The sequence below is a fragment of the Gekko japonicus genome, unplaced genomic scaffold, assembly GCF_001447785.1.
Source record: "Gekko japonicus isolate JY-2015 unplaced genomic scaffold, Gekko_japonicus_V1.1 scaffold1825, whole genome shotgun sequence".
Lineage (NCBI taxonomy): Eukaryota > Metazoa > Chordata > Lepidosauria > Squamata > Gekkonidae > Gekko > Gekko japonicus.
This window is the reverse complement of record NW_015161458.1, coordinates 330,712-357,712: the sequence shown is the minus strand read 5'-3', so window position 1 is coordinate 357,712 and position 27,001 is coordinate 330,712. Positions and strand designations below refer to the sequence as shown.

At 44.9% G+C, this 27,001-nt stretch overlaps 1 protein-coding gene across 1 annotated transcript in view; it reads right to left on the bottom strand.

Moving 5' to 3' along the window:
- Positions 1-27,001, bottom strand: part of MBTPS2 (membrane bound transcription factor peptidase, site 2) — a 54,923-nt gene that overhangs the window by 9,761 nt on the left and 18,161 nt on the right. The window contains exons 6-10 of the mRNA XM_015429089.1: positions 25,248-25,375; positions 17,476-17,594; positions 5,056-5,236; positions 4,707-4,801; positions 712-907 (exon numbers count right to left, since the gene is read on the bottom strand). Coding sequence (XP_015284575.1) covers positions 712-907; positions 4,707-4,801; positions 5,056-5,236; positions 17,476-17,594; positions 25,248-25,375 — 719 coding nt within the window. The remainder of the gene's footprint in view (positions 1-711; positions 908-4,706; positions 4,802-5,055; positions 5,237-17,475; positions 17,595-25,247; positions 25,376-27,001) is intronic.

Here is a 27,001-nt window from a genome sequence, read left to right as displayed (position 1 = left end):
AAAGTGAACATGTGGATTTAGACAGATTGTGCTGATGTTAAGTTATTAGGGTCAAGGTTTTGGGTCAAAAAACTGGAGAAAAGCAAAAAAAGAAAAAAGAAGAAGAATTAAATGCTTCTTGTCACAGGATGTAATTTGTACACACACACCAGCAGCTGTTTTGCCTTTTATTTAAAGACCATGTGAAAACCCTCTCATGGATCTCCCCCTTCACATAAAATCTGGCTTTCAAGGCCAAATTAGGTGGGATGAGGTGCTCCAGGTGTGTCCATGTCTAAAGAGGAAGCTATTTGTTTTAAAAACAAAGAGCACAAGAAAGCAGAGCTAAACAGTACTCCATGGCGCTCTGTTGTTTTCAGCACTTCTCTTCCAATTCAGCTCTTATACCAATAGTAAGCCAGGCCAGAAGAAAAATGCTGAAAATAACTGTTCACAGTAAGGTGAGGGAGGGAAGTGCAGGGTTTTGCTCCTCTTTCCCATGCATGTTTTTTTTTAAACTAAACACCCTCTCCCCACTTTAGACATGTGTATACGTGGATCTTCCTATCACTTCTAGTTTGAAAACAGGTTCAAAAACCATCCACAACCTAGTAAGATACTGGGGTAGCGGAGAGGCAGCTTTGAAGTAAGAAAGCTTGACAACAAGCATACCAAGGCTAACCTGTTAACAGAACCAATTTTTGTTAAAATCTTCCCCCAAATTAAACAAACCTGTATACTGTAGATGGAGCGGGTGCCCTACAAACAGCATATCAATCTGAGGTGGGTGTTTCACCCGGATGAGTCTAGTTTGATTTTCCAAAGAAGGAGTCACACACAAGCTCGGAACAAAGTCCTTCTGGCAATCCATATTAGTACGGCAGAGTTGACTGGCTTCAATAGTTTTCCGAGCTGGCAGACAGGTATACTAGAAATGAAATTATAAATATTGAGCTATGCTGAGAACATCCACTAGCACACACTGCTAAAGCGGAAGGCTGTACTTCATCAAGTTAGCTCGACAATGGGAAAGGCCAAGTTCCAATCATTCTAATTTTAATGTGCATGTACAGTATCCCACTTGCTGCCAATTGCTCCAAGTCATAGTCTTATAGATAAACACAGACTCAACCATCATTATTGTGTTGTACAATTCTTCTGTTAAGGGAAGGATTCAAATAATTATGTAAATATAGGGGTAATAGGAATAAGGCCCGTTGTGGAAATAAATACAACGAGCTCTAAAAAGAGGCTCTGGGTGGGTGCTGTAGCCTTGGGCACTCAGTGTCAATTTGCTGTGGCAATCTCAGCAGGGTATAATGACACAGACCCCACCATTTTCTCCAGGAGAAAAGATCCCTGCCATCTGAAGAGCAGCTGTAATTCTGAGTGATTTCTAGTCCTCACCTGGAGATTGGCAGCAATGGTTCCCCAGGAGGAAATGGCTGGTTTGGAGGGGGGCCCCACCCTCTCCAGGCTGCACCCCTCAAATCTCCAGGAATTCCCCAACCTGGAGGTGGCAACCCTATCTCCTTCCCAGCCAACCATCAACCTATCGTTATCTGCCCCTCTGACTTCAGCTTTCCATCTCCTTTCCCCTCCCTGCAGCCTCTACCTAGAAATAGTACAGTCCTTCTCCGCAGTGGGGACCAAAGCGGCTCACATCATTCTCCTCTCCCCCTTTTGATCCGCACAACAACCCTGTGAGGTAGGTTAGGGTGAAAGTCTGTGAGTGGTCTGAAATCACTAATCAGCTTCCACAGGAAGAACCTGGGTCTGGCGGACCCTGCTCTGAAGCACTAACTGCTATGTCACACTGGCTGTCATGGGAGGCCACCTCAGTAGGGTATGACACAGAGTCCACTGTTTTCTCCAGTGGAACTGATCACTGCCATCTGGAGAGCAGTTGTCATTCTGAGTGATCTCCAGCCCTCACCTGGAGATTGGCAACAATGGTTCCCCAAGAGGATTCTCCTCTCCCCCTTCTCTGTACAGTCCTTTTCTGCAGTGGGGACCAAAGCAACTTACATCATTCTCCTCGCCCCCTTTCGATCCACACAACAACCTTGTGAGGTAGGTTAGGCTGAAAGTCTGTGATTGGTCTGAAATCACCCACTCAGCTTCCACAGCAAGAACCTGGGTCTGGCAGACCCTGCTCTGAAGTGTTAACTGCTATGTCACACTGGCATAGCAGGTTATTCTGAGAGGGAACAGTGGCCAGACTGGCAGTGGGCGGGAAAGAGGAGTGGACCCAGCACCCAGCCAATGGCACATGAGTACTCTTGAGTGGCGGTTGATGGGCCAATGGCTGATGGAGCGGACAGAACAGCCAATGGGAGAGCTGGAAAATGCCAATATGTTAGGACTTTTATATATATCAGATGATTGCTCAAGGACTATCACAGAGAAGGATCACCACAGCCATACAGCTACAGATTACTAACTCGTAATGCAGCCCAATGTGTGGTTGTGGGATTCTCTCACTGTCAGCTACAGTGGATACACTGTCCCATATGCTCCTGGAATGTCAACCACCTCAGTGACTTCCATTTACACATACAGGAGAAGGACTACAGCAACAGACAATGGTGCTTGTTTTTTCATCTGTTTGTACCAACTAAGCATTTATAAAACACACGCCCTCTTCATAATACTTCTGGGACTTGGGCTGTTAAGCAATCATAAGATGTCACATGCTTGAAACTGAATTGCTCCACATATCCATATGCTTTCCAATTATTTTAATACAGGGATATACAGTATAAATAAATCACAGGGAGAACATTCTTTGCGAGACCGAGGTCGGGGTGATGAAAAGAGCTGGGATGCAGAGAGCTTCCTGGATCAGCAGAGTACTCAAAATCTACCCATTATCTATTCATACATCCCTTTGCTTATTTGGCTGAGTCAAAAATTGAACACTTTTTATTGTATTAAATTTACTTTGCCAAGATGGAACACTTTCCACATCTTTAAAAGAAAGCCTACACTATGCAACCTAACCTTCCTCTATCTACTACTCAAACCTAGTTTATTTATTTATTTATTTATTTGTATTACTACCCCGCCCTCCCCGCAAGCGGGCTCAGGGCGGCTTACAAGAGGGCAACAATGCCCACATATAAAACAAGATTAAAATAACTTAAAACAAAAATAAAACCCTAGAATCACAAAGTAAAGTGCTCTCTAAAAAACAAGATGGTCTTCCAACAGTAGGTGCCGGATCTTTCATTGGAGGTAGATAGTGTCCTGTAGCTGGTACATGGCCAATCCAGTGGTACCAACCCAGCGCGGTCTCATGGCAGATCTTCAAGGGCCATCCTCTTACCCAGTTGTTACGCACGCCATTGGTGGTGGTGGTAGTGGCAGCTCCTATGTAAACGCCTGGTGGAAGAGCTCCATCTTGCAGGCCCTGCGGAACTGTATGAGGTCTCGCAGGGCCCTGATCTCCTCCAGGAGATCATTCCACCAGGTAGGAGCCGCCACTGAAAAGACCTGGCCCTAGTTGCGGCAAGCCTTGCCTCCCGGGGACCTGGAATCACCAGGCGATGTTGAGTCCCCGACCGAAGTGCTCTTGAGGGTACGTATGGGGAAAGGCAGTCCCTCAGGTATGTCAGACCCTGGCCATATACGGCTTTAAAGGTAAGCACCAGCACTTTGAAACGGATCCAGTATGCTATTGGCAGCCAGTGCAGTGCTTTCAGCCCAGGCTGGATGTGCTCACACTTGGGGAGATCCATCAACAGCCGGGACGCCGCATTCTGCACCAGCTGCAGCTTTTGGATCTGCGACAAAGGCAGCCCCATGTAGAGAGCGTTACAGTAGTCTAGCCTCGAGGTGACCGTCGCATGGATCACTGTAGCCAGATCATCGCGGTCAAGGAAGGGAACCAACTGCTGCACCAGACTAAGATGGTAAAAGGCCAATTTGGCAGTGGCTGCCCCCTGGGCCTCCATGCTTAAGGAGGGATCCAGGAGCACTCCCAAACTCCTAACCTCCGATGCAGACACCAGAAGTGCCCCATCAAAGGTTGGGAGAGGGATCCCCAACCCCGGACCGACCCGACTCAAGCACAGGACCTCGTTCTACTGATTCTAGTTCTACTGATGTGTCTTATTCTGTCCTACAAGACAAATTTATGGGGGTCATCGAAGCAATCTCCTTACTCAGTGATCAAAACTGAGAGTATAATCTGTGTATGTCTCCAACAGTAGCTAAGAGTCTAACAACTTATTAAGTTTTGTAACAAGCCAGGCTGGGGTTTCCTGAACCAGCCTCACTTTCCCTGCAGCCACACAGCAGTTGTGGGGAGTGTCATTTCGAAGGTCCCAATTCATCTCGGAGTCATAACTTGGGAGGGAAAAATCAGCCCCGTGGGCAAATAATTTCTTTGGGGATATTTTGGTTCAGGCAAATTGTGGGGGGGGGGGGGGGGGGGGGAGATTCCTCTCCCAACCCAACTGTATGGCTGCAGAAAAACCAAGCCACATTCATAAAACCTGGATCCATGTTGTTTCAAAGCCCCATGTATGGTTTGGCCCTAATTTAACTTAATTATTTCAATTTCACAGGCCGCACCACAACACTACTTGTGTGTACCACTAGGTTAGTATTTCATGTGCATTCTTGATATCTGAAAATGATGTTTTAAATGAACTTGTACTATAAACTTGAACTTGTACTATAAACATTTGCACTGTACAAATCAGTATCGACAAGCCACTTACCAGTTGGCTCTCCAAATTATTACTGTATGAAAAGCAGACATCGGTGAGGCTATTGTTGCTACAGCATTCGACTGTTCCATCAAGTCTCTTAAAACCTAAAGGAGAAATGCGTTAAATTTTCAAAAATCACAACTTGCTGGATTTCTTTTCTTGAAGTAAAGAAATGTAAGAATGAAGCCTATACCCAATTGTTCCAAGGACATCCCCGGGGACAGTTTGACAAAACTGGAATGTTGGTTGTGTAAGAAGACAACCAGATTTGAGTCATCTCTGACATCCTGGAATATAATCTTCAAATAATTACAAAAGTATAATCAGCAATAACATTCACTCTGAGAAAAACAAATACCTCTAGATGGGAAGCTTAGCTGCTGCAGAACTGTTGCCTTTATGCAATAGCCAGTTTGTGGCTTCTGAGAAATCTCTCCTAGGCAAGAATTCCAGTCCTCCACACCATAAACTGAACAGTCCTGCAGAGCAGTGACAAGATCGCCTACAAATAGGCCTCTGGGTCCGTTAGCAGGAGAGTCCTAAAAACAAGAAAGTATGAAGCTGAGAAGCTACCAGGTTAAGAATCCAAGTAGTATCTTCTGAATGTCTCTCCTGAAGTCATTCTTTCTAGATGTACACGGAGAAGTTAGTATTATGCTGTACGCAATTTATTTAACTCATTTATACCTCATCATGTTTGCCCAATGGAGGCCCAAAGCAAAGCAGCTTACATCATTCTCCAGCCCCCCCTCCAGGAGTATGAGACTGGCCCTAGGTCACCCAGCAAACTTCTATGGCAGAGTGGGGATTCCAAACTGGGTCGCCCAGATCCTAGTCCAACACGCTAGGCACTGTATCATGCTGGCACTTTCTTTAACATTCAGAAAGGAGAAAACAGAACCAATGGAGAGTCACAGTCCTTATATCAAACTTGGAAGTGACACAGTCCTAACTCTAACAGAACACAGTACAGCTTGCATTGGATATCCAACTAATTTATAGCTGGTAAAATAGAAAGAAAAACAAAAAGGTTTTCTAAAATATGGAGCATGTTGTGACTATTTGTCTTAGCAAAATGCCTTCAAAGCAATGTGTTAATTTTAGGGCTATCCAGTTTCTGGGAAAGGCCATGGTACTCTGCCTTGCAGAATGAGCACATCAGCTTACTAAAGCTTAAGAAAAATAAAATATTTTAAATGAGGCATTTACTTCCTTCAATTTACTAATGAAAATGATAACAGTGGGTGGAAATATGTACTGGGATGGGTGAAGGGGAACTTTTCTTTTCTGGCCTTTTACTCTAATTACAAAAGGACATTTCAACTTCTGATTCATCATCCTATGATCTTTGAGAAAATTAATGTTATGATTCAACCAAAATTGGTGGTTTTGCAGGGAAGACTATATTTGCAGAATATCTACATTCCTTGGTTTGAACAAGAATGTGCAGCAAAGTGCATGCATGTGTTTGTCAATATGAACATTCTCAAGTTCTACTTATATACTGTATCTAGGAAAAAGTATCACAAGATCCTTCTGAAAGGAAAGAAATTGTTTTTCAAACTCCCTTTGACACGGTCTACAATTAAAAAAGCAGAAATAGCTTTAACTTTTGGAAATTTATTTTTAAGACATTTGTACACCACTTATCACCAACAGGCTCATAAAAACAATCCAAATGAAATTACTCATATATTAAAACAGAAATCTAATCCACAAAACCCAACAAAAACTGAACTCACATAAACCCAGTAATGCCCCTCTCCCTTCCCCAAATATAGCCAACCTCACTAAATAGCAAAATGAAACTAATTGACCTCAATATTAACCATAAGAACATAAGAGATGCCAATGTTGGATCAGGCCAAAGGCCCATCCAGTCCAACACTCTGTATCACACAGTGGCCAGAAATACCAGTGCCATCAGGAGGTCCACCAGTGGGGCCAGGACATTAGAAGCCCTCCCACTGTTGACCCCCCCAAGCACCAAGATGACAGAGCATCACTTGCCCCAGAGTCCCTATCTATATCTTGTGGCTACTAGCCACTGATGGAGCTCTGCTCCATGTGTTTATCTAATTCCCTTTTGAAGCCGTCCATGCTTGCAGCTGCCACCACTTCCTGTGGCAGTGAACCAAAAGATCACTGACAGAAAAATGTCGTCCGTCCCCCCCCACACACCAATAACAAAGATGAAGTATGTTGCAGGGTCTCAGGTAGACTGTTCCAGAAGGCAGAAGCCACTGAAGATTAGTCAAAAGAGGATTCTGGAATATTTCCTACCAAATATTTCTAATGCTTCCTGGAAACAGTTTTTTTTCTTTAACAGATCTTAATCCCAGTTTAATTTTACTAGCTATGTTCATGTGACTTAGACCTGAGATCCTCAATGGAAATCTTAGAAATACTGGAATTAACTGGATGCTTCTGTATTTATTAATAGCCAGCAAGAAAGTTCTCCTGATTAAGATCTAAGTGTAGCCTAGATTTTACAACTCTTTTTAAGATCTCCCCTTATACTAATCTAGATCCAGATCTATTTGAGAGATTCCCTTCTCCAACTCCCTGCACTGAGCCCAGAGAAAGAAGAAAAAGCAGCCAGCATCTTGAGCTTGTGACTGGACTAAAAACTCATTAAGAATCCACTATTAAGCCTGAATCCTCTATGTTGATTGGAGGATTGGAGGATTATGCAATATAAACAGATTTCTTCACAGAAGAACTATGCTCATTACTCAGATTTCAGTTAACTCAAATTTCTTCTCTTAGACAGCAGATTAAAAAAACAAACACACCATAAACTACTGCATGGTGTTTGTACCACAAGTAACGACAAAAGATTCACCCCCTTATGTACACAAAGTTACAAAGTGAGAGCACTGGTCTGTTGTATTAAAGAATTAGACTGTTTGCTTGATAATAAAAGCCTGGAGCTTGTTCAGAAGGTGGGTACCTCACACTAGCACAGTGAAACATAACTGTATGAAGAACATAAGAACGTAAGAGCATAAGAGAAGCCAATGTTGGATCAGGCCAAAGGACCATCCAGTCCCACACTCTGTCACACAGTGGCCAAAAATACCAGGTGCCATCAGAAGGTCCACCAGTGGGGCCAGGACACTGGAAGCCCTCCCACTGTTGACCCCCCCCCAAGCACCAAAAAGTCAGAGCATCAGTTGCCCCAGAGTCCCTATCTATTTGTTGTTGTTCAGTCACACAGTCGAGTCCGACTCTTCGCGACCCCATGGACCAGATCACGCCAGGCCTTCCGGTCTTCAGCCGTCCTCTGAAGTTTGCTCAACTTCATGTTTGTTGCATACCTTGTGGCTAATAGCCACTGATGGACCTCTGCTCCATATGCTTATCTAATTCCCTTTTGCTTGTATCCGCCACCACTTCCTGTGGCAGTGAATTCCATGTGTTAATCACTCCTTGGGTGAAGCCTCATAGGGAAAGTGTTCCAACCCTTTTATCATTCGGGTTGCTCTTTTCTGCACTTTTTCCAAAGCTATAATATCCTTTTTAAGGTGTGGTGACCAGAATTGCACACAGTATTCCAGATGAGGTCGCACCATTGATTTATATAGCGGCATTATGATATTGGCTGATCTGTTTACAATACCCTTCCTAATAATCCTCAGCATAGCATTGGCCTTCTTTATTTCAGTCACACACTGTCTCGACATTTTCAGTGTGTTATCTACTACAACTCCAAGATCTCTTGTTCCGTCTCTGCCAGTTTTATTGTCCTATATTTTTAAACCTTATTTGTTAGCCGCCTGAGACACTATGTGTAGGGCGGGATACAAGTCGCAAAATAAATAAATAAATAAATAAAATGACTAGTAAAAATCTCAGGATTGTTTTATAGATCTCTAAGGCACCAACCAGGTGCTAAAAGATCACATACCTTTGTCAGTCTGGAAAAGGTATGCTATGCGTGTGCACGGATGTGCAAGAAAGGAAGGTGGATTTCAACCCGTCAGGTCATACTGGACTTCAGTAATTAAAACTAGTTTCTCACACATAATTTACATTTCATAGAGGGGAAAAAAGAGAGGTTTTTACAGGACATATCTTTCCTTTCTCTTTGAAACGGCTATTCTTCTGCTTCCCCAGGTGGTCTCTGCCAGTTCAGACCCCATCAATGTGTATTTATATTTAGGATTTTTGGCTCCAATGTGCATCACCTTGCCCTTGGCCACATTGAACCCCATTTGCCATGTTGACGCCCACTTGCCCATCCTTGACAGATCCCTTTGGAGTGCCTCACAATCCTCACTGGTTTTCACCACCCTGAACAACTTCGTATCATCCGCAAATTTAGCCACTTCACTGCTTACTCCCAACTCCAAGTCATTAATGAACAAGTTAAAAAGCAGTGGACCAAGTACTGATCCCTGCGGTACCCCACTGCTTACCCCCCTCCACTGAGAGAACTGCCCATTTATACTCACTCTCTGTTTTCTATTAATTAGCCAGTTTTTGAGCTTACTTAGGAGCCTTTGATGAGGAACTTTATCAAAAGCTTTCTGGAAGTCAAGGTAAACAATATCTATTGGGTCCCTCTTGTCCACATGTTTGTTCACCCCCTCAAAGAAGAATAAGAGTTGGATTTTATTCCCCACTTTTAAGGAGTCTCAAAGCAGCTTATAATTGCCTTCCCTTCCTCTCCTCACAACAGGCACCTTGTGAGGTAGGTGGGGCTGAGAAAGTTCTGAGAGAACTGTGACTGGCCCAAGATCACCCAGCAGACTTCATGTGGAGGAGTAGGAAATAAAACTTGGTTGTCCAGGTTACAGTCCGCCACTCTTAACCACTACACCATGCTGGCTCTCTGTATAAATGAACATGCCCCAGATGGTTACCTGGACGAACAACATACCCTGTGCTTACAGGCAGAGCTACACATCATGTTTTTGTTTAACGAGCTGGGTCCTGAAAACTGTCATCGCTGCAACCACACAGCAGCTGCAGAAAACCCATTTTGTAAAGGATTACAGGGGCTCTGTGGGAGGAAGGAGATGCTCCTGCCTTCCACCCTGCATCATTTTCCTGAGTCAAAACATGTAGTTTGGGTCTACAGGTCTGCACATCTGTGATTTTTCTTACTGCTATCACCACTGCTGTCATGACTGCTGTTGTTATGGTCAGTGGTAATACCAATGACATATTATAATAGTGACATAGAATTCCACTGGAAGTATTGAGAGTGGTATTTTTATAATAAAAAATTGCTTTCAGTTTATACAATTTTTAAAAAATTCTTAGTTACTACACAAGTTCAGGGAAAGGTCCAAAGCCACACAATACAGATTATCCGGTGTAACTAGATATTTTCGGAGTCAGGACAGATCCTAAGAAGCTCAGAATACCTTAAGGATGGAAGAAGAGTGGAAAACAAAAAAAGCACGGATCCAGAGACGGATGCCTGAAGTGTCTCAGCATCTGTGGTATGGGTGAGAAATAGGACTGAAGAAGTTTCCTTCTGGTAGTATTTTTTTATTTATCATTACATTTCTACCCCGCCCTCCACGCAAGCGGGCTCAGGGTGGCTTACAATAGGGCAACAAGTGCCTTCACATAAAACAGCATAAAAACAGAATAAAATATCACATCACAAGTAAAGTGCTCAATAGTATCAATCTATTAACTTTAACAGGATATTACCCCAAGAATATTACATAGCGATAAGGAGGTTAACGGACCCATAGATGTTACTCGTCCCCATCCGATGGTGACAATCCACAGCGAGGTCACAACTTGGTCTTCATACCGATGATATACCGATGGTGGTAATGGCAGTGGTAGTGGCGGCACCTACTCAAAAGCCTGGTGGAAGAGCTCCGTCTTGCAGGCCCTGCGGAACTGCAGAAGGTCCCGCAGGGCCCTGATCTCCTCCGGGAGCTCATTCCACCAGGTAGGAGCTGCCACTGAAAAGGACTTGGCCCTAGTTGCGGTGAGCCTGGCCTCCCTGGGGCTTGGGATCGCCAGACAATGTTGCGTCCCTGACTGAAGTGCTCTTTGGGGCATATGTGGGGAAAGGCGGTCCCTCAGGTATGCCGGACCCTGGCCATATAGGGCTTTAAAGGTAAGCACCAGCACTTTGAAGTGAATCCGGTATGCTATAGGCAGCCAGTGCAGCGCCCTCAGCACAGGCTGGATGTGCTCCCATCTTGGGGCGCCCACCAACAGCCTGGCCGCAGCATTCTGCACTAGCTGCAGTTTCCGAATTTGCGACAAAGGCAGCCCCATGTAGAGAGCATTACAGTAGTCTAGCCTCGAGGTGACCATCGCATGGATCACTGTAGCCAGGTCATCATGGTCGAGGAAATGAACCAACTGCTGGACCAGCAGAAGATGGTAAAAGGCCCATTTGGCAGTGGCTACTACCTGGGCCTCCATAGTTAGGGAGGGATCCGGGAGCCCTCTCAAACTCCTAACCTCTGACGCTGGCACCAAAGGTGCCCCATCGAAGGTCGGAAGAGGGAGCCCCAACCCCGAACCTGCCCGACTCAGGCACAGGACCTCCGTCTTCACTGGATTTAGTTTCAGCCTGCTCAGCCTGAGCCACCCAGCCACAGCCTGCAAGGCCGAGTGAAGATCTTCTGGGTTGGAGTCCGACTGGCCACCCAACATCAGATAGAGCTGGGTGTCATCTGCATATTGATGACACCCAAGCCCATACTTCCGGGCTATCTGGGCAAGGGGGCGCATATAGATGTTAAACAACATCGGGGAGAGCACCACCCCCTGAGGCATACTGCATTCAAGCGGGTGCCTCCGGGACTGCTGTTCCCCAAGCACTACCCTCTGTCCCTGGCCTTGGAGAAAAGAGGCAAGCCACTGAAGGGCGAGCCTCTGAATCCCCATGTCGGTGAGGCGGCGGGTCAGCAGCTGGTGGTCGACCATGTCAAACGCGGCCAACAGATCTAACAACAGCAGACCTACCACACCGCCTCGATCCAGATGCCTCTGGAGGTCGTCAGTAAGGGCGACCAGTACTGTTTCCGTCCCATGACCCGGACGGAAGCCGGACTGGAATGGATCAAGGACGGAAGCGTCATCCAGAAAGCCCTGTAGCTGAGTCGCCACTGCCCTCTCAATCAATTTTCCCAAATAGGGCAAATTGGACACCGGCCGATAATTGGCCAATTCGGCTGGGTCCAAAGTTGTTTTTTTCAAGAGAGGGCGGACCATCGCTTCCTTGAGTGCCTCGGGGAACAGCCCCTCAGAGAGGGACTTGTTGATAATCTCCCGCAAGGCACCTCGTGGCCCACTTTAATGAGCCAGGAGGGGCATGGATCAAGGCTGCACGTGGTTGGGAGCACTGATACGAGCAGTCTGTTGACTTCCTCCAGGCTGAGTCGGTCAAAACACTCTAAACCCGAAATCGAGGATGTGCGAGGGGCCTCCAGTTCGTTAACTGTATCAATTATGGTGGGGAGGTCACAGCGGAGTGCCAAGACTTTATCTGCGAAATAGCTCACAAATGCCTCACAGCAAATATCCAATTCCCTACTCTTTTGTCTGCCCTGTGGCAGAACCGTTAAAGACTGAATCATTCTAAAAAATTGGGCTGGGCGTGAGCTCGCAGACGCAATCGTGGCTGCATAGAATTCTCTCTTCGCAGCCTTGACCACCATCTCATAGGATCTCATAAACATCCTAAGAGATGCTCTTGTAGCCTCGTCGCAAGCACGGTGCCACCATCTCTCTAGCCATCTTAGCTCTCGCTTCATAAGCCGCAACCCCTGGATATACCAGGGGGCTAGCCTAGGGCTAGCACGCAGAGGGCACCGAGGAGCGATCTTGTCAATGGCCGTGGAAAGTCGGCTATGCCATTCTTCCACCAGTTCATACAACGAGCTGCCAGGGGGCATCGGATCCTGCAGAGCCATTTGGAACCACACCAGGTCTATTTGACTCCGTGGGCGAGCTAAAAACTGCTCGCCGCCTAAACAGGGTCGGGGTGGAACGTTCAAGCGGATCTTCAGGGCATAGTGGTCTCACCATGGTATTGCTACTGCAGTAATCCGGTCCACCATAATCCCCGCCGCGAAGATCAAATCGAACATGATGCGTGGGGGTCGATACCAGTTGGGAGAGTCCCAGCGACGCCATGGACGTTACTAGGTCTGTTGCCCATCATCGGCATGGACGTTAAAGTCACCCAGGATCAGAAGCCTGGGATGTTCCGGCACCCAGCCTGATATGGCCTCCAGCAGGGACGGCAGGCTACTGGCCGGTGCATTAGGCAGTCGGTACACCAGCCAGATTGCCAAACTCTCCTCGGCCCCCAACACCAGACCGACACACTCCATGCCCTCAGTCTCTAGCGGGGGGAGTGCCCTGAAGGAGTAAGCCTCCCGCAGGAATATCGCCACTCCTCCCCCCCACCCCCTAGTCTGTGATTGCTGTAGGACCGAGAACCCAGGTGGGGCCAGTTGGGAGAGAGCTACAGACTCCCCCTCCCATACCCAGGTCTCAGTCATGCATGCCAGATCTACCTGTTGTTCCATGACAAAGTCCCGAAGGACTACGGTCTTATTATCAATAGACCTGGCATTGCACAACACCAAAGACAGAGGGGGGTTATCAGTCATAAGAACATAAGAACATAAGAGACGCCAATGTTGGATCAGGCCAAAGGCCCATCCAGTCCAACACTCTGTGTCACACAGTGGCCAGAAATACCAGTGCCATCAGGAGGTCCAGCAGTGGGGCCAGGACATTAGAAGCCCTCCCACTGTTGACCCCCCCCCCAAGCACCAAGAAGACAGAGCATCACTTGCCCCAGAGCCCCTAGCTATACCTTGTGGCTAATAGCCACTGATGGACCTCTGCTCCATATGCTTATCTAATTCCCTTTTGAAGCCGTCCATGCTTGTAGCACCCACCACTTCCTGTGGCAGTGAATTCCATGTGTTAATCACTCTTTGGGTGAAGAAGTACTTCCTTTTATCCGTTCTAACCCGACCGCTCTGCAGTTTCATGGAGTGCCCACGAGTTCTTGTATTGTGAGAAAGGGAGAAAAGTACCTCTTTCTTTACCTGCTCTTTCCCATGCATAATCTTATAAACCTCGATCATGTCACCCCTCAGTCGTCTTTTCTCCAAGCTAAAGAGCCCTAAGCGCTTTAACCTTTCCTCATAGGGAAAGTGTTCCAACCCTTTTATCATTCGAGTTGCCCTTTTCTGCACTTTTTCCAAAGCTATAATATCCTTTTTAAGGTGTGGTGCCCAGAACTGCACACAGTATTCCAAATGAGGTCTCACCATTGATTTATATAGGGGCATTATTATATTGGCTGATCTGTTTTCAATACCCTTCCTAATAATCCCCAGCATAGCATTGGCCTTCTTTATTGCAGTCACACACTGTCTCGACATTTTCAGTGAGTTATCCACTACAACTCCAAGATCTCTCTCTTGCTCAGTCTCTGCCAGTTCAGACCCCATCAATGTGTATTTATATTTAGGATTTTTGGCTCCAATGTGCATCACCTTGCACTTGGCCACATTGAACCCCATTTGCCATGTTGACGCCCACTCGCCCATCCTTGACAGATCCCCTTGGAGTGCCTCACAATCCTCACTGGTTTTCACCACCCTGAACAACTTTGTATCATCCGCAAATTTAGCCACTTCACTGCTTACTCCCATCTCCAAATCATTAATGAACAAGTTAAAAAGCAGTGGACCAAGTACTGATCCCTGCGGTACCCCACTGCTTACCACCCTCCACTGAGAAAATTGCCCACCTACACTCACTCTCTGTTTTCTATGAACTAGCCAGTTTTTGATCCATAAAAGGACTTGTCCTTCTATCCCATGATTTTTGAGCTTACTTAGGAGCCTTTGATGAGGAACTTTATCAAAAGCTTTCTGGAAGTCAAGGTAAATAATATCTATTGGATCCCCCTTGTCCACATGTTTGTTCACCCCCTCAAAGAACACTAACAGGTTAGTGAGACAAGATCTTCCCTTACAGAAACCGTGCTGAGTCTGCCTCAATAGGTTTTGTTCATCTATGTGCCTACTAATTCTTTCCTTAATAATGGTTTCCACCAATTTACCCGGTATCGACGTCAGACTGACTGGCCTGTAATTTCCCGGATCTCCTCTGGAACCCTTTTTAAAGATGGGAGTGACATTAGCTACCTTCCAATCCTCAGGAATGGAGGCAGATTTTAAGGAAAGATTACATATCTTTGTCAGGAGATCTACAAGTTCACATTTGAGTTCTTTCAGAACTCTCGGATGTATGCCATCTGGGCCTGGTGATTTTTCAGTTTTTAAGTTGTCTATCAGTTTTAGGACCTCCTCTCTCGTCACCTCAATCTGACTCAGGTCTTCCAACACCCCTCCTGAAATCAGTGGTTCTGGAGTGGGCAAGCACTTCTCATCTTCCACAGTGAAGACGGAGGCAAAAAATGCATTTAGCTTCTCAGCCATTTCCCTATCATCCTTCAATACTCCTTTTACCCCTTGGTCGTCCAAGGGCCCCACTGCCTCCCTGGCTGGTTTCCTGTTTCTAATGTATTTGAAGAAAGTTTTATTGTTGGTTTTTACGTTTTTTGCTATATGCTCCTCATATTCCCTTTTTGCCTGCCTGACCTCAGACTTGCATTTTATTTGCCATAGCCTGTGTTCCGTTTTATCAGCCTCACTGTGACTAGCTTTCCACTGTTTAAAGGAATTCTTTTTACTTTTTACAGCCTCCATTACTCTGTTTGTTAACCATGCAGGCTTTTTCCTATACCTTTTTGTGCCTTTCCTAACCTGCGGAATATATATTTTTTGAGCTTCTAGGATTGTAGTTTTAAATAGATCCCAAGCTTCCCCAATTTTTTTGACCCTTTCTACTTTTCCTTTCAGTTTCCTCCCCACGTGTCCCCTCATATCAGAGAAATTACCCCTTTTAAAGTTAAAAATGGTTGTGTGAGTCTTTTTGGCCAATTCTCTATTTGTACAAATGATGAACTCAACAACATTATGATCACTGTTTCCAAGTGGTGCAATCACTTTTACATCTCTCACCAGGTCTTGAGTGTATGCAGTATGCCTCAGGGGGTGGTGCTCTCCCCGATGTTGTTTAACATCTATATGCGCCCCCTTGCCCAGAGTGTTACTTAGGACCAAATCAAGGATCGCCTCTCCCCTGGTAGGTTCCGTGACCATCTGCTCCATAGCACAGTCATTTAGAAAAAAGGATGTCAGCTCCACCGCTGACATCCTTTGGGATGGGTCACAGGCTGGAAGAGCGCCGAGCCATTCTGTTTCTCAGCGTCCTTCCCTTACCACTCCGCCTGGACCCACCGCTATGCTTTCCCCTCCCAAAGAGCACCAGAATTTGCTGTCCTAGCATAGCTGCACTGACCAGTACATGCTGTGGCGCCAGACCACTGGTGGGCTAGCTAACCAAACAGGTCCTCCTTACAAGAGCTACCGCAATATCCACTCCTAGTGCTGCAAACACAATCTAATCCAACTCAGCTGCTAAACAAACTATAACCTGACTAATCTGCTGTACCAAAAATACAAATTTGATTGATCATACCAGAAAAATTCCACACTCATCCAATTTATCACACTTAACCATTCATTACAAATAGTTACTGGCCGTCCCTATCTCACCTAACCATTCAGTAACAGTTATAACAACTCTACCTGGTAGACATTCCCTGCACTTGATAGGGTGCTATAGAGGACCCCCAGATGTTTGGTATGAGAGTTTTACAGGATGAGGGAGACTTGAAGTCACCATCAGAAAAAGGAATACCTAAAAGCCTGTCACACACATGCAGAATACCATATGTGGAACTTTGGTTCCCAGCCAAACAAAATAAAGAATGCATAGTACCAGAATTATTGCTACTGGTACACTGAATGATTGTTTAATTAGAAGAAGAGATTGGATTTATACCCTGCCCTTCACTTGGGAGTTTCAGAGTGGCTTACAATCTCTTTCCTTTCCTCTCCCCACAACAGACACCCTGTGAGGTAGGTGAGGCTGAGAGAGCTCTGAGAGGACTGCTCTTGAGAGAACAGTTCTGAGAGAACTTGTGACTGACCCAGCTGGCTGCATGTGGAGGAGTGGGGAATCAAACCCGGTTCTCCAGATTAGAGTCCACAGCTCTTACCACTACACTAAACTGAATTATGTTCCAGTTGTAGTATCAAGCCCTTCCTAACTGACAAGGTAACTTGGCAAATTTAACAGTTATATATATATTTATTTCGGCTTGCATGACCAAAAGTCTTAAGCACACATACACACATTTATGGAATAAAAACAACCAGTAAAATGTCAACACTATTTAAAAAGCACATACATGAACAGTAGGGTGCATTATCCCAATATGAGTGTGTTAAACTGTCTAAAATCGTCTGGCTAAATAAAATAATTCCTCCAACTGGAACCCGCTACATCAAGTCAGAACAGTTTGAGCTTTCCCCTCCTTGTTCCTTTTTTTTTTTTTTGCCACCAGGGCCAGAAACGTGGCCACTGCTTTGGTGACTGAATCAACTCTGTCAGATAAAAGAGGAGAAATTGACCAGTTCCAGAGCTCCAAGTCTACTACCTCCCAGACAGCCTCCCAGCATTTTCAGCCCAGAACTGACAGCCGCTTCATAAGCTAGATTTCCTAGACAGTACAATTAGAATGGCTGAAATGGGGAACAAGCCCCATAGAATAAAATGGGAGTGAGGAGAGAGAGTCTGCAGAGCCTGACTCTCCAGGTTACCAGTTGTTTTAATCCCTCCCTGGTCTTACCTCTGTGATTTCAGTAACAAGTGCCCCTGCACCAGTATAATAGAATGGAAAAAGAAGAGCTGGCAGTATGAAGAGAACCACAAGACTGGCAACTCCAAGCACAAAGTTATGCCAGACTCCTATAAAGAAAGAAAAATAAAATAGTGACCATCTGCACAACATACAACATGCTGAAACAGACAAAACAGAACCTTATTTAATATAATAGGGCTAGCTTTTCAAGTTACTATGATAACCTTAAGAGAAATTATCATTACAAGGTCTGTTTCATGAAAATATACATTTTATCTCAATCCTCCAAAGATTCAAATGGCAAGCACTACTACAACTGTATGTTCGAGTAGTCCCCTGAAAATGTGGAACAGTTTTTGGTAAAGAACATACAGAGTAGAGCCAAAGAATGAATAAATAGATTTATTTATTAATCACATTTATACCCCGCCCTCCCTGCAATGCAGGCTCAGGGATGAATAAATGAGAACTAGTCCAATCGACAACCTAGAGGAGTCAACATGAATAGCAGAAAATAAGTTATGAATTTTGGAATGAAAGAAAACATTTGAGTAACTACTGAATAAAGCTCTCTCAATTACCTTCAGAAAAGGATTGTATAACCTACAATATGCCAACAGAAACACATGTTCAAGGACTGAACTAATACTTCTTGTGTTATTGTAGCAACTGTTTCCAGTCCGTGTGGTATGGTGGTCAGAGTACAGATTAGGACCTGAGAGATCCAGGTTCAAAACTCCACGCTGCCAAGAAGCACATTGTATTACCTTGGGCAAGTCACTCTATCAGCCTAACATGCCTCACAGGATTGTTATGAGGGTAAAATGGATGAGGGAAGACAGCTGTATGCTGCCCTAAGGTGGGAAGTCCCTGGTTTAAATCTCATCTCAGCCATGAGCTGGTCAAGGGGCAAAACCACTATCCATTGTTTCCATATTGCAGATTGGGAATGAGACCGTTACAAGGCTATTGATGTAGACAAGGATTAGCATATTCTGTTGCTTTGTAATGTAATGTAAATGTAATGTTAATGTAACGTAAAGAGGAGCTGTAGTGTCTCAAGTGGTTAAGACGCTGAACTGCAGGCTGTGGAAGGTCGGTAGTTCAGCAGTTCAAGACCCGGGTGCCGCAAGATGGAGTGAGCTCCCGTCTCTAGTTCCAGCTCCTGCCAACCTAGCAGTTCGAAAGCAAGAAATTGCAAGTAGATAAATAGGTACCACTTCAGTGGGAAGGTAACGGCGTTCCGTGCGCCTAGGTGTTTAGTCATGCCGGCCACATGACCACAGAAACATCTTCAGACAGCGCTGGCTCTTCGGCTTTGAAACGGAGATGAGCACCGCAACCCTAGAGTCGGACTTGACTGGCTTTCAAGCAAGGGAACCTTTACCTTTACCTTTAATGTAATGTACGTGAAGTGATTTGAACACTTAGAAAGCACTATTATTTAATATTGCTTTCAGAGGAGCTTTTTAATAAGTATGACAGTGTAGCATCAATTAGGATCCACATAGCTATAGTTTTTCTCAGTTACTTCTTTTGCAAGTAAAGATTTGCAAGAATATGTCCACAATGCCATCTCCCGGGAGACACAAAACTACTTTTTAAGCCTGGACGTATGCTGTGTGAAATCAATGCAGAGAAACTCCAGAATTACCTTGCATATCCCTCCTTTTCCTGGAAAATCTTATCTTCTTGAACATCTAATCCTGTCGTATGTCCATTACTGACGGATTGCAAAAGCCAAAATGAAAAACAGTAAGCACAGCTTGTGGCAAATAGATTTTTGTGTCATCAGTGTGTACATCAGTTACCTTTTCAGAGATTTCCCTGAGGGTTTGGGTTGCCATGAAAAAAATAAAGCAAAGTATCTCATTTTTAATTGTGTAGCTAAGGATTTGTCTACATTTCTATTACTAGCTTGCATGATTTTTTTTTTTAAAAAAGCTTCTCTTTGGAGCATCTTAAATCACATCTGGCTTAAACTCAATTGGCACAAAAATTCAGCCAGAATGATAATCCTCCTATTTTCAATCTGAAGCCATCAGGGCTCACACCCTTGCTTTAACAGTCTATTTCAATTAGCATGACCGATTGCACTCTAGAATAATTCTCCTGCTTCTTGTTGTTCGTTTGTTTTTGAAAAAACAACATTGCTAGTAGTATTGTTCTTGCAGTGTGTTCTTGCAGAGAAATCACAAAGCTGGGCTTGTTCACACCACACAGTTCTATCATCTTTAGTTTGTTCTTCAGTCGCACAGTCGAGTCCGACTCTTCGCGACCCCATGGACAAGATCTCGCCAAGCCCTCCTGTTTTCTGCTGTCCTCTGAAGTTTGCTCAATTTCATGTTCGTTGCATCTATGACACTGTCTAACCATCTCATCCTTTGCCGTCCCCGTCTTCTTTGACCTTCCATCTTTCCCAGCATCAGGGTCTTCTCCAGTGAGTGCTCCCTTCTCATTTGGTGGCCAAAGTATTTGAGCTTCAGAGGTTCATTATCTGGCCTTCCAGGGAACAGTCAGGGTTGATTTCTTTTAGGATTGACTGATTTGATCTTCTTGCAGTCCAAGGGACTCTCAAGAGTATTCTCCAGCACCATAGTTCAAAAGAATCTATTCTTCGGCGCTCGGCCTTCCTTATAGTCCAACTCTCGCAGCCATACATGACTACTGGGAATACCATTGCTTTGACCATGCGGACTTTTGTTGGCAGGGTGATGTCTCTACTTTTTATCATGCTGTTTAGGTTCGCCATCGCTTTCCACCCAAGGAGCAGGCTTCTTTAAATTTCATGGCTGCTGTCACAGTCTGCGGTGATCTGGAATCCCAGGAACGTGAAGTCCGTCACTACTTCCACGACTTCCCCTTCTATTTGCCAAGGAGTGATGGGGCCGGATGCCATGATCTTAGTTTTTTTGATGTTGAGCTTCAAGCCCACTTTTGCGCTCTCCTCTTTTACCCTGAGCAAGAGGCTCTTTAGGTCCTCTTCACTTTCTGCCATTAGAGTGGTATCGTCTGCATATCTGAGGTTGTTGATCTTTTCCCCAGCAATCTTAATTCCCGCTTGTGATTCATCCAGGCCAGCATTTCGCATGATGTACTCTGCATATATATTAAATAAGCAAGGTGACAGTATACATCCTTGTCGTACTCCTTTTCCTATGCTGAACCAATCAGTTGTTCCATATCCGGTTCTAACTGTTGCTTCTTGGCCCTTATACAGGTTTCTCAAGAGACATGTGAGGTGGTCTGGTACTCCCATCTCTTTAAGGACCTGCCATAGTTTGTTGTGATCCACACAGTCAAAGGCTTTAGCATAGTCAATGAAGCAGAAGTAGATATTTTTCTGGTACTCTCTTGCTTTTTCCATAATCCAGCGAATGTTGGCAATATGATCTCTCGTTCCTCTACCTCTTCGAAACCCAGCTTGTACTTCTGGTAGTTCTCTATCCACGTACTGTTGAAGCCTAGCTTGTAGGATCTTGAGCATGACCTTGCTAGCGTGTGATATGAGTGCAATTGTGCGATAGTTTGAACATTCCTTGGCATTGCCCTACTTTGGGATTGGAATGTATATTGACCTTGTCCAATCCTGTGGCCACTGTTGTGTTTTCCAAATTTGCTGGCAAACTGAGTGCAGCACTTTAACAGCATCATCTTTTAAGACTTTGAATAGCTCAGCTGGTATACCATCACCTTCAATAGTTTTGTTGTTAGTAATGCTTTCTAAGGCCCATTTGACTTCGGATTCCAGGATGTCTGGCTCAAAGTCAGTGATTACACCGTCATGGTTGCCAAGGGCATTGACGTCCTTCTTGTACAGTTCTTCTGTGTATTCTTGCCATCTTTTCCTAATCTCTTCTGCTTCTGTTAGGTCCCTACCATTTTTGTCCTTTATCATGGCCAGCTTTGCACGGAACGATCCCTTGATTTCTCCAATTTTCTTGAAGAGATCTCTAGTCCTTCCCATTCTACTGTTTTTCTCTATTACTTTGCATTGTTCATTCAGGAAAGCCTCCCTTATCTCTCCTTGCTGTTCTCTGGAAATCTGCATTCAGTTGGGTAAATATTTCCTTTTCACCTTTGCCTTTTGCTTTCCTTCTTTCCTCTGCTATTTGTAAAGCCTCATCAGACAGCCACTTTGCTTTCTTGCATTTCTTTTTTCTTTTCTTTTGGGATGGTGGTGATTGCTACCTCCTGTACAATGTCACGAACCTCTGGCCATAGTTCTTCAGGCACTCTATCAAATCTAGTCCCTTAAACCTATTCTTCACCTCCACTGCATCCAAGTTCACAAGCTCCTCGCATTGTACAGCCCCACATACCAAGCTGCGGCCGCTCCCCATAAGCGGGCAGCCACCACATCCACTCAGCTACTGTCATCCAGGAACAGGTGGCTCGTCCTTCCACAAATTTAATCAATCAAACCACAAAGTATGACAATTCCTCTGGATCACCATCGAATGTGGCTTCAATTAGGTCCTTCGGGCGGTAGTGCAGGGGCCCTCTCGGGCAGCCTGGTCGTGGCTCAGTGCCGGCCCCTACACGGGTCCCGGCACCGGCACATCTGCCGGTCATGGTGGTGGTGGAAGGGCTGGTTGAGAGGGGGGAAGGACAGGAACCGCCGGTTGTGCCTACCTCTCGTGCCGGCCCCTCCACCAGCTGTAGGATCGCCTGGATTATCTCCTCCAAGTCTCGTCTTAGCTGGTGCCTTTCTCGGTCTGCCGCCTCCAGCCAGTGAGCCAATTCCAATCCTCCATCCGGGGATGCGTGGCCACTCCGCACCTTGGACCGTTCCGTCACCCAGGCTCTGGGCGGTGCTTTCAGGGTTCCCCCAAAAGGGGGAAAGCCCCCCGCTGATGCAAAACCCATATCGAACCTACTGTCCCTTCGGGGGCCCTGCGTGAGCACATACGACTCGGCCGTGTAGTCCGGGCTAAACTGGCTCCATCGCAACATACCCTTGTCCGGGTCGGTGTGTTGGGCTGGTGGGGGTCAGGAACAGATGGGTCGAAGTCGTCTTTGGCACAGTCCCCACATCTTTCTTCGGGACCGTTACTGGCGGCGTGGTGGTCACCGGTACATCCATCTGGGTAGTGGGAGTTTCCTCCCCCGATGTGGTGGGAATAGGGTTCTCCTCTTTGTCGCTCATCTCAGTTTGAGAAAGACGCGTAGATAAGAGAAGGATGATTCTTAACAGAATGTCAGGTCCCACAGCCAACAACTGAGTACACGCTTATCAGAAAGGTTATACTTTATTGGAGAGCTATAGATGCAGTAACATAATCACTGTTAAGAATGGCGCAATTTCTACTAGCACAATGGGATATAGGGTATTCGTATGCACCTAGGGTTGCCAAGTCCTAGGTTCTTCTGCAGCTGGGGACTCCCGGTTTGCTCCTGGAGCGCGCGCGCGCCGCAAGCACGTCACCCGGAAGTGACGCAGCCATGCCAAGCGTGGGGCCGCGGTCATCCGAGGAAAAGTTTTCCCTCGGATGACCGCAGCCCCGCCCCCGGCGCACCTGGCATGGCTGCGTCACTTCTGGGTGACATGCTGACGCCGGGCACGTCACGTGCTTTGGGGGTGGGGTTCCGCCCGGGGCCCGATCCGCCGGCGGCGGGTGATGGGCCTCTGGGGCGGGGGTTTCCCCGCCCCCGGGGGGACTTGGCAAGCCTATATGCACCCCCCCATCCACAGGCCAATTGGCCTGTCTCCCGCGTGCGGGAGAAGGGGCCCCCAGGCTGTTAGAGCTGAAGCTGGGAATCAAAAGCTATCCCACGGATATATGATGCGCAGACACTACACAGGCGAGCTACAAGGTCATTGATAAGAAAGCAGGCAAAGAAGGAATGCAGCAGCGGCTGGTACACAGGTCAAGCAAATGAACCTCAGCCCATAAACACCATGGCAGCATAGCTGACAATTGTTAACACTGAGTGTTTGCAGCATAATGACCAGTTTACCCTGGATGGGATAAAACTGTTCTTTGCAGATCAGGCAAACAATCGGGGATGTTTTTGAACCCATCTTTATTATTAGAGGTGCCTTTTATCCATTAAAACTTGTTTGTTGCGGTACAGCACAGCGGACATCAAAGGGAAGTTAATATGATATTTTAGTGGCTGTCTTAAACTGCCATTCTCAACTATTTCTCCTATTTGTACTTTTGCTACAAAGTAGTTGCAAAATATGGTTAAAGTATTGTTGAGTAAATAATCAGTCAATAATATAGGAAGTTCAATTGGGATAAGGAAAAATGGTATAATTATGAAAAACTATGTTTAACTTGTTTGGCTAAAATTTTGGATAAATTAAATATATAAGAAAAATTGCTTTTAGTGACTCTATGGAATAATCTTAGTGGAAAAGTAAGAATGATAACATAAATTTACATTTAGACATGACTATGCAAACTTCAGAGGACGGCGGAAGACAGGAGGACCTGGCGTGATCTTGTCCATGGGGTCGCGAAGATGTGCGACTGAACAACAACAACAAATGAAAAAAAGATAATCCTGATTATTTTTGCTTATTATGGCCAGATTATGGTTTGCTCAGACAAATTATATTTACAGAAAACTAAGGGAGTATATACTGTTAAAGAAATTGTGTTAAAAGGTTGATGTTAGTGTTGGAATATTATGTATTGTGTAACTTTGGGGGGGTTTGTTTTGGAAAAACCAATAAAGAGATTGCAAAAAAAAAACTTGTTTGTCAAGTTCTCAGGCCCTTTTTATGCAGCAAATCTGGCCATAGTTCAACTAATGTAACGTACTTTACCTGTGTATTTATTTGGGCATTTCTATGCCACTTTTTCCATGAGGGACTTGAAGTGGCTTCAGAAGTGCCAAGCCAAAATTGAACAATACAATTTAAATAATCTAAAACAAACACAAATACATCCTGGGCAGGTCCTACTCTGTCATTATCAAAGGCCCCTAGGCTATGAGCCATCGGCTAAAAGCCAAGAGCTCATCCCACTGGCCATGGCTAGCCCTTATGCCTGCAGTCAGAAAGAATATAAACATAGGGGTGAAAATGTGTGGCTGGCAAGGATTTTCAACAACAACAATTGCTTTCCTTGCTTGTCCCTTAAAGCCAATTTGGAAAAATCAACTTCTGCAAAAAAGCACATTACACCTGAGCTGAAGCAACTCACTGGTTGCCTATATTTTTCCATGAGCAATTTAAGGTCCTATCTGTTTCCTGTAATGCCTTTCACAACCCTGGTTCTATGCATCGTTCTCTACATGAAACAGTGTGCTAATTATGTCTGATTCAGTGATGCTTGCAATCCCTTCACCAAAGGTTGAGAGATGTTGCTGCCCGAATCTGGGCTATCTATTTTATAGAATGGACTGGCACAGGAGTTGAGGGCACCTCCTCACTGTTCATTTTCTCCGGGAGGTACAATGCTGTCTTATGTGTTAGGGCTTTTTAGAGAATATAACACAGTAATGTTGGCACCCAAATATGAACTATAACTAGTGTTGCCACTAAGCTACATGCTTAGTTAATACAGGAATCTCCGCTCAGCAGCAATCTCGAGCCGCGCAGGGTCTTGCACTGCCCATTGCCCATTTTAAAATTACAGCAGTTCTATTCTGCTCAGGATGTGAACTGCTCTGCTCAGTAGGGGGGGAAAATTAGATGGAACATTGGCTACAACAAGACCTTTTACAGTCAGATGTGGTCTGTAACAAAACATTCATAAACATAAAGAACAAATCATGTTCCAACATAATAAGCTGAACTTATTTACCTGCACAAAATATTCTTAGCTGCTGGATTGGAGAAATAAGTTGCAAGTGCGTGGTGAAGAGATCAACAAATGCCCCAGGATAAACAATAAATATAAAAATCCCGAAACCATTAAACCGAACTTGTTCTCTAAAATAAAAGAATTAAGAAAAAGAATAATTTAATATAAAACAATGTTTATAATTTAAACAGAAACTTGAATGCATTAGTATACTTGCATAGTACATTTTATTGTCACAGACTGTGCATTAGGGTGAAAATACAACAGACACTCCTTCTGCATTTACAGCTGTGTTTAACGGGGGGGGAAATAACTCATTTACATACTGCTGGTAGATGAAACAGATATTAAAGATGCATGTTCAGAAGATTTGCTTCCATGTGATATAGGGCCCACTTTCAAACTTCAGCCAAAATCCACACTAAGCTTGAGCACATCCCTCATGCAAAGCCTAAAGGAAATGCTGGCTTAGGTTCTACTTCCAGTTTAAAGAAACCCTGAAATCTAGGCAGTGGCACACACAATAGTACTGTGAGCAAGGCATGAGAGAACACTGAAATCCAAACAGAATGAGAACAAGCAATAAAGTTTTTTATGGAGAATAACACTAGTATCTGGGCTGGGAAATTAAAAAATCTTAATCAAAATAATGTTAAGCACACACCCAATACAAAAAGTTGCTCAAAAATGATAAATGTAACACAAGTTAGTCAACTTCAGAGAATAGGCAAGATACCAAAGGAACAGGGAGTGAATTAAAGCAAGACGAAAAACACTTCCAATTTGTGATATTTCAAATGGGAGTCCAGTCCCAAGGTCAAGAAGCCAAGCATCAAAAAAAAAAAAGGGAAAAGAAGCAGGACCACATCTTGCTGTAGTCCAAATGGGAAGCTACACAATTTATGTGGTGTGGAGGTTGCAGGAGCATATGCATTGGAACATGCAAGGAAAGGTTTCAGAGCACCCTTGGGGAGCAGATTCAGGCACCTGTTAATAGTACAAGCCGCAAACCATCAAAACAAAATATTATTTTCTGTCTAGCCATGGAAAGAGGGACAGGGCTAGCTGAGGGTTCAGTACTATAATCTGACTGGACAAAGGGGAAGAAGGGATGGTCTGAGTTCCTGAGAACATTTCCAAATAAAGAAGAAGTTTCCAGTGGGCAGGAAAGATGTTTGGAGGCACACAGATTTTTTTTCAGTGTCGAGGATCCCGCTTCTTGGACCATAATGAAAGAGCGTCTGGGCTTGAGGGCATGGTCAGTTGGCTAAATAAGGTCTTCAAGTTGTTCACCCACACTTTTACCCAAAACTTTGATGTTTACATATCCTTCTACAAGCATAGTTTTAGAATTAGACCCTAAGGTTTTTTTTCTTTCAAGATGGTGCTAATTACTTTTCCAGTTTATGAACTATGACCTTACATTGTTATGTGCAGCACAATTATTTACCAGCAAAGCTATTAACAAGTTAATGAAAATCTAGTTTCTATTTACATTTGATGTCTAAAGTGACTCATTGCTATTTAGAAAGCTACTGTTAGAGGCAACAGAAACTGCTCTTACAGGACTGGAGGGTTCAGTACAACTCCCAGCAAACCTTTGAATGTGAACTACGTGCATGAGGAAAAGAGACTGACAATGGACCACTTTCCTACTCCTGAAGTAGGTGGAAGAAATGTCCTACAGTTGAACCAAGGAGCGACTGGGCAGTGGAAAGAGAGGGAGGGGAAGAAAGAATGGAGAAACACTTAAC